General features: G+C 37.1%; 1 protein-coding gene across 4 annotated transcripts in view; it reads left to right on the top strand.

The window, feature by feature from the left end:
- Positions 1–8,453, top strand: part of LOC122069057 — a 134,664-nt gene that overhangs the window by 123,002 nt on the left and 3,209 nt on the right. For 3 of the 4 annotated variants that reach the window (XM_042632993.1, XM_042632992.1, XM_042632994.1), the window contains 2 exons: positions 4,006–5,407; positions 7,045–7,239. In XM_042632993.1, coding sequence (XP_042488927.1) covers positions 4,006–5,407; positions 7,045–7,239 — 1,597 coding nt within the window. Of the gene's footprint in view, positions 1–4,005; positions 5,408–7,044; positions 7,240–8,453 lie in introns of those variants that run through there. The other variant, XM_042632995.1, reaches the window with a different exon arrangement.

Here is an 8,453-nt window from a genome sequence, read left to right as displayed (position 1 = left end):
CTTGATTTCCACTTTAGTTAGAGAGAAATATGGTTGGTAGCAACTTTGGAACAAAAACCCCTCAAAAAATCGTATTTTTCTGAAAAATTACCCATATTGGCCATTATATGACCGTAGCGCACTGTATCGGTACATACCGATATTCACCGATACGTATCGATACTCACCAATTTGTACCGATCGATACATACCGATACTCACCGATACGTACATTTCACCTCGATTTTATATTTTTCATAAAGTCGTATCGGTGCATATCGTATCGTATTGATGTGTATCCGTGGTGTATTGATGCATATCGGCATGTATCGTAGGATATATATCGATACAAAAGGATTTTAAAAATTCAATGTATCGTATCGGTGTGTATCGTATCGTCAGGCTAAATTTAAGATACGTATCGGAGGGTATCGTATCGGTATCGGAGATACTTTAAACCATGAATAGGATTCTTACTCTCTCATCACTGATCATTATTCCATCAGTAAAGTGGTCTTAACTCTCCCATTAAAGCTCAGAATCTCAAGATCTTGGTCTCCTTTACCTATCAAACAACATCAATTAATGTAGTACTGTATTTGAAAGACTCAAAACAATAGCCAATAGGCAACATCTTTAAATCTGAAAATAATTCAGGATATATGGGATAATCCGAGCAGATCTAGGAGAAGGGTATTTAGGTAATTGTTGAACAAACAAGAACGGAAAATGGAAGAATCTGGCCTCGTGCACCAGGTACGACCTTTTTTTTATTAGCAAACGAAAAATGGGAAAAAGGAAAGAATCAATTAATACTGAAATCTGATATAAGGTAATGAATAAAACAGATTTGAAACCAGTATATTGATGATGGAAAACAAGCAGTAACTGACAGGGGTAAAGGAGTAATTTCCAAAGCCAAAACTGAATTCAGAAATGAGGCCTGATCTTGATACTCCTGTATATATGTTCAGAAACAAATAACATGTAGATCATGAAAACAGCAAACTTTGATTCTTAAAACAGTAGCTATAATGGAGGGTAGGGTAGAATGGAAAAAACAGAAATATATCAAGATCAGATGGCCAGAATTAGGTCAAACTCAAATCAAGTTCACCTTTAGGGTTCCTGAACTTATGGTCTAAATATTGAGAGAATTTAATGGCTAGATTGCTCAATCTCAAAAAACATGTAGCATTGACCTATAGAAACAAAGGTTCTAGTTGCAGAAAGTTTAAATATAACTTGTCAATGGCAGTGAATAGAGAAGAAGAAGAATAAAATACAGTAGAACAATGGAAGCAAAAGAACATGAACGTGACGATGATGCACCCAGGCTTTTCACCGCAAGGTGTCAATTGCATAAAACACCAATCCCTTTCTTTCATCACACACAGGGGGTTTCTTGATCAAACACGAGAGAACGGAGAAGAAACAAGCAAAGCTTTTCATTAATCAATTTTCGTGTACAATGCTAGGCAGGGTTTTAAGTATCGGCACCTATAGGCCGATACGTATCGGTATCAATCCTTATCGATATGGTACGACCGATACAATACATGAAAAAATTTAAATCCTTTTGTATTGATATGTATTGTACGATATATACTATACACACTGATACGCACCGATACGTACCTAAACATACTTTTCACCTTATTTTAGAGTAAAACACAACTTTTGGAGAGGTGCTTCTGTTCCTTCTTTGCTGCCAGCTATTTTTCTCTCTAACATAAGTGAAAATCAAATTGGGATCATAGTTGTCAAGGTGGTTTGGCCTTATTGTATTGCATTGCATGTTGCCTTGTGTATGAGCTTTTATTTATGCCAAATACCATTTAAGTAAAGATATTTTTCATAAATAAGCAAATCCATCCTATTTGAATCCAATAAAAATAGTTTAAAAATCAAATTCCAAAAGGATAAAAAGTTAACCCCTTAGTTGAATTGGATTTTTTGTTGTAGGGGCGATTTTCAACTTTCAAATTCTAAGGTTTTTCTCAATTCTGAAAATTTTATAAATCTTACCATGGTAAAACTTTGTTAAAAATCAAAATTCCGATAAAATAATCTTTTGTTTCGATGTCCATAAAATTATTTTTATTCAGACTATTATAACAATATTTGCGCACTTTAAAACAAGTATGACCGGAACATAACTTTGTCATTATAACTCAGATTTAAGTAATCTTAGACTTGTTGTAATGCTGGTTTTGTGTTATACCTAATATAAAAGTCTCATGTAAAAATAAAACCGTTTGACTAGTCAAACTTATTATAGAACAAGAGCATTTCTCTAAATGTTGATTTTTTATGACTTAATGTTGATTTTTGATGACTTAATCTGATTTACTGTTGATTTTTTTATGATTTGATATGGCTAAGTGTTGATTTTTGATGACTTGATATGGTTTAATGTTGATTTTTTTTTTTATGATATAAGGTATATGTAGCATACTAAATAATGTTAGAAAAGAGAGAAAATAAAAAATATCACTTCGTTGCCTTGGTTCACCTTGGCACCGTGACAACTATAGTTGGGATTCCATATATTAGCCATAAACAACTACAAAGAAAGCATTCAAAGCCTCAAGGCCCTCAACTCAATTTTAGTGTCTCTTAGTATGATTCTCTCCATTTTGGTGTTTATGCATAATACATGTTATATATAACATTTTTTAGCTGCTTTATTATGCAAAAGTGTATAAAAAAGTGTTTCCTATCCATTTATATGCGTATCTTTAGCGTATCTTAACGTATCTCTGATACGTATCTTAATATTGGCCGACCAATGCGACGTCTAATACCGATACTTTCCTTAATGCTAGGCCCTTTCATAAACTTATATGGAAGACTCAAAAATAGACTTCTGCATTAAAAAGGAAAGGCTTAACCCAATCCTTTTTTAATAAGGTAACTGAAATTGACTAGGAAACTAACTCAAAACATAGTCAAACTTTAAGTTCTTACATGCTTATGACTAAGTTTGATGTGAACTCATGAGTCCATGACAATGAAATAAATAATTAAAGAGACCATAAATTGAACCACATAGAATCGGTTCAATTGAACTAACACAACCAACTTTAAAATTAACTAAGCCCTAATAAAAGCAATCACATATGCAACCTTAATGCCCATAGTTTAGGCCCATTAAAATGTCCTATTACATTGAAAACACATAGAATCAACGGCCTTAAATGTGTAGAACCCTAACCTAGGCTTATTCCTAATTAAACAAGCCCATTTTGGTTATGTATTTGCATCGCCAAACCATGCAAAAATAGAAAATTTTCTACCATCCAAAAGTAAGCTCTATGAAGGGTGTTGGGAAAAAAAAAAAAAAAACTCAATTTCCTGCGTCACAATTCCCTCAATCGCCAAAAACTTCTTAATGATTTATCCTACCATATCAATTCTTCTATAGGATGCTCCCGCATGAGGTTGTCTGATCCATAGAAATCATCATTTTGAGTTGCTTTAGCAAGAGGTAAGTAAAATAAGGACCCTAGTGGTCAAGACATTGCTTCGCTTAGTCAACAAGAAACCCTTTGAGGTCCAAGCCAGCACCCAGACTGGAAATCTGAAGATATTTCCCTGCACATGTTTTAAATGCTAATCATTTTTCATTTCTAGCCTTGTATGTTTCTATAATCTCACTTTTACTGCTCTTGCCTTCCGCATTGGGACCTTAATAGCCCTGCATTGTACATATTTATACACTTCTAATATGAAAGACTGGGAAATATGACCTAGGATGCAAGATATGGCACTCACCTTGGGCACCTCAATATAGCTTACAACCAATGCCAACCATGACAAGCATGGCTTCCTGTGCATTACTTGCTTTGTCAATGTTATTATGTTAATTGAATAAGAAGAGAAAGAACTGTGTCATTGGAATCTACTGAATCAAATTTCCTATTATTGAAAACTGGTGATCGACCCTTTTACCAATTTACAAATTCTGGTTTTCGATCATGCTCAGCACTTTACATGTTTACAATTTGCTCAATAAAATTGCAGGTATGGTCAGTTTGACGGTGCAAAAGAAACTTTTGAGGTTATTTCAGACTATGAAAGCATGCTTGATCTATTTATCTGCCATCTAAACCCTAGTGCCATGCGTCGTCTTGCTCAAAAGTTGGAAGAAGCTGGTGCTGATTCAGAATTGAGGCGTTACTGTGAACGAATTTTAAGAGCCCGATCAACCGGCTGGACACAGGGCATTTTTGCCAATTTTGCTGCTGAAAGTATGGTTCCTAAAGGGCCAGAATGGGGTGGCGGAAATTGGGAAATCAAAACACCTACCAACGTGAAGGATATCCCTCAGTGGGACCTGGCAGGAGAGGTAAGGCCATACATGAAGACCAATGATGGTACCATTCCATCCATCATAGTGGACCATATTGGTGTTTACTTGGGTGCAATTAAAGGAAGGGGCAATGTGATAGAAGTACGTGAAGATAGTCTGGTTAAAGCCTTTACCTCTATAGGGGGTGAAAATAAAGCTGATGGATTTCAAGCTTCTGACAGTAATAAGGGGGAAGCTTTGTCTGGGCTTGAAACCCATACCAAAAAATTACCAGGTTCCTCTGTTGCGGATGAGCAAGCAAAAGCAGAAGAAGAATTTAAGAAATCGCTCTATGGTGCTGCTGCTAATGGTAGCAGCAGTGACGAGGAAGAGGGTGCTTCAAAGGCCAAAAAAATACAAATTAGGATACGTGAGAAACCAATTGCATCTGCAACAGTTGATGTCAATAAGATTAAGGAAGCCACCAAGCAGTTTAAACTTGGTGAGGGTTTGGGCCCACCTATGAGTAGGACCAGGTCATCAGCTGGTGGATCCCAAGATTTGGCACTGATTTTATCCCAATCAGCTCCTGCAACCACTGCTACTATGACAGCTCCTGCAGTTTCTCCTGCTGATTTATTTGGAACTGAAAAACTTGTTCAAGCAACTCCTGTGGCAGAGCCAGCTCCAACTGGTCGGGGCGTTGGTATTACTGGAGGACCTATCCCTGAGGACTTCTTCCAGAATACTGTATCATCTCTTCAAGTTGCAGCTTCTTTACATCCTCCTGAGGCATACATCAACAGGTCAGATCAGGATTCTCAAGGGCTTGAAGGATACAAGGTAACCACTAACAATGCAGCTACTGATATAGGTCTTCTGGATGGTGGTATTCCCTCTCAAGCACCTCAACAACCTGCTGCTCCAGATGAGTCCATTGGACTTCCAGATGGTGGTGTCCCTCCCCAATCTGTGAATCAAGCTATTAACTCTCCACCACAAACCCAGTTTCAGACTGCTCAAGTCCCAGTGGCAAAACCCCTTGATCTTAGTGTACTTGGAATTCCAGGATCTGCTGATACTGAAAAATCTCCATTACAAGCTACTTCACCAGCAGTTGTTCGCCCTGGACAGGTGATCGTTCTTCTTCTTCCTTTTCCTCTTTTTCCCTTTCTTATATCTGTTCCACACCAGAATACAAAGTCTCCCCAAAGATCAAGGGGAAACTTTGAGGTTGTCTACCTACACTTCTTTTCCAGAATGTCAACCAGTACTATAGCGAGTGTTCCCTATAAATTTTTTCAATGTTTAACCAAGAATGCATTGGTATGTCTAGGATGTGATTAGTTTTATATTAAATTCTTAAAATTAAATTGTGTAGGCTATGTTTTGGTTTGGTATTTAATTCTGAATTTGGGGTTAGGTATTGGAACTGTGTTTGGAAGACCATAAGTTGGCTAATTTTGGAGACTGAATTCTCGTAATTGGGCCTGAAAATTTAGAATCAGACTTCAGGCAATTATGGGATTCTGGATGATTTTGCGAAGGCTAGTCCTGGAATCCCAGAATCCAATTCCATCTTTGATTCTGCACTAAACACTTAAGTAGCATGTGCAAAAAAGGGTAAAAGGGTCATTTAAAATTAAAACTGATCCACAAATGAAAAGGGAGGAATTTCAGGACCACCCCTTCTCTCGATTCTTCTGTTTTCTTTGCATATAACTCCACGAATCCTTGGACATCTCTCTTTCTCTCTGTATGTGCTTGTAGTGGAGTTGTGCTCTGCAACCCTGCCCCTATTGCCGGCAATGGTGTCTCCTCTCCACCTCCCAATGTAATTTTTTCACTTCCAAGTCAGCTTGGGATCTCATCTGCTCTGATGCCCCTTCCGCTCATTGACGCAAGTTGGTTTGGTTCAAGAGCTGCATCCCCTATCACAGTTTCTCTGTTTGATGGGCACTCTTTAACTGCCTTCCAACCCAGTCCTTTTGTCATGATCCAAACCCAGATACAGGTAAGGGTACAGCCCTTGTGGGCATTGATCAAAATGATCTAATACATTCACCAAAATCAAGCATATGAGAACTCGTAAAAATTCAATTGCCAACAAAATAAAACAATTAATCTTGAATAAGGCATCCCAAATAATACCTATTGGTGGCAATCTAAGGTACATCCCAATTAAAATTCAAAATCCATATTATAAGAGTTTACCTCTAAATGTCATCACTACACCCCTTTAAGAAAATAGAAATAAAAACAAATAAAGAAATCTTCGAGTCGCCCTTGAAATCCTCTCCAAGCTTACCTTCATCTCAATTATCTGTGATGTTAAAGTAATGGATTAAGCTCAATAAGGGAAAAATGTAAGAGTACAACACAGGGCAAGTTAAATTAAAATGCAGGCCACTAAGGCCTTCAGAGCTCCAGTTTGTAACATATTACTAACATGAATTTTTGTCTTTATCCTGAAGGATAAACCATTTCAATTAAGTTTCATTCAAAGGAATTATTTTATGATCCTATTCTACAAAATCTTGACTCATCCATTCAATATCTTTATGCCCAACTTTCAGTACTGTAGAGAAACTATGGTGTCACTAACAGTCCATGGACCTTCCAATGCTAACATTTACAACTGAAAATGACTATATGGTCAGTGGTAAAAAATAAAAAATAAAAAAGAACGAAATTAAGGTCTGGGAGGGGGAGAAACGCGCATTTGGTTCATTTCCTTTTTTCTTTTGCTTTAGTAAACTTCTCTTCCCCAGGTACCCCGTGGCGCTGCTGCATCAGTGTGCTTCAAAACTGGGCTTACACATCTTGAGCAAAATCAACTTACAGACGCATTATCCTGTTTTGATGAAGCATTCCTTGCCCTGGCCAAGGATCAGTCTCGTGGAGTTGACATTAGAGCTCAAGCCACTATCTGTGCTCAGTATAAGATTGCAGTTGCTCTACTTCAGGTATTATTATGAAAATTAGCACTAACATATCACGGAGCTAATTGTGAAAATTAAAGTTGTGACCTCAGCTACCTGATGCTTCTGCTTGAAGTGAATTGTGTTTTCTTCTCTCTATTAATTGGTAAGATTTTTTACTTTAATAGAGTGAATGATCCAGCAATTAATCTGAATTATTTGGCTAGACCATTCAATATATTTGGCATTTTTGGCCAAGTTTGCCTCCTGAGGTTGGACATAGAGAAGTCGGATCCATATGCCTATCCATGTGCAATCTGCAAAGCCAGGGTAGCCAGCTGGGAGGTCAAACCTGCCAACATCTTGGTGATAGTTGAGGTTTAAAAGGTAAACAAATCGCAATCTGGATCAAATTCTACTGGTAAAGGTTGTGGATCAGTCTACGGTGGACCATTCAATCTACTGGCAGACTGGACTGGGTCTGATCCTGATTGGATCAGGCTCCAAGTTGGCTGGGAACAATACAGTTTCCGATCTCGATCCTCAAAATGTTTCTGATTGTTATCTTACTCCCTTGACACCCTGAGAAGCAAACCAACAAAGGATTTGATAGTCTTTTTGCACATGCCAAAAAAGGGGACCAATTATATTCATGTTTATAGCGCTAAAATTTTGATTGTGAGATTTAATATCCAAATTTCAAATACACTATTTTTAGTGAGAAATATTTTTAATATTCTGATTTTACTATGTCTAGTAAGTTTTTAGTGATTTTCACCAAAAAGGTTTGTAGTGATCAGGTTTTTTAAGAAATATTGCATGGTTCCTAATTAGTTTAGATGAAGCTAAATATTAAGATTCTTACTTCAATTAAGGCATGTTAAAATTGATTGATAAGCTTTGCTGCAAGTGTTAAAGCTGAAGTATGGAATCCTGGGCATTGTTTTCTTCTATTCCTAACTATTATTCTTCGTGTCTTCTTTTGTCGTTTCCTCACTAGTATTATCGTTTCTTCATTCTAATCTACTTTATACCTATTCTATAGAATCTGATTCTGTTCTTTTCTTACTATCTAGGAGCTGTAACTTCCTATTCCCTCTTTTTTGCCTAAAAATTCTATCCCTTATCCTATGGCAAGTCCTATATTAGAGATCCAACTGTGATCACCATTTACACAATCCTTCCCACCCTTCCCCAGGAGGTAAGCTTTAAACCTTGATTCTGAATTCTGCACTTTTTTTTTTTTTGGGGGGGGGGGG

Source organism: Macadamia integrifolia, unplaced genomic scaffold (genome assembly GCF_013358625.1).
Source record: "Macadamia integrifolia cultivar HAES 741 unplaced genomic scaffold, SCU_Mint_v3 scaffold527, whole genome shotgun sequence".
NCBI classification, from domain to species: Eukaryota; Viridiplantae; Streptophyta; class Magnoliopsida; order Proteales; family Proteaceae; genus Macadamia; species Macadamia integrifolia.
The sequence above is the reverse complement of the archived record's forward strand: the minus strand, read 5'-3'. Positions and strand labels throughout refer to the sequence as shown.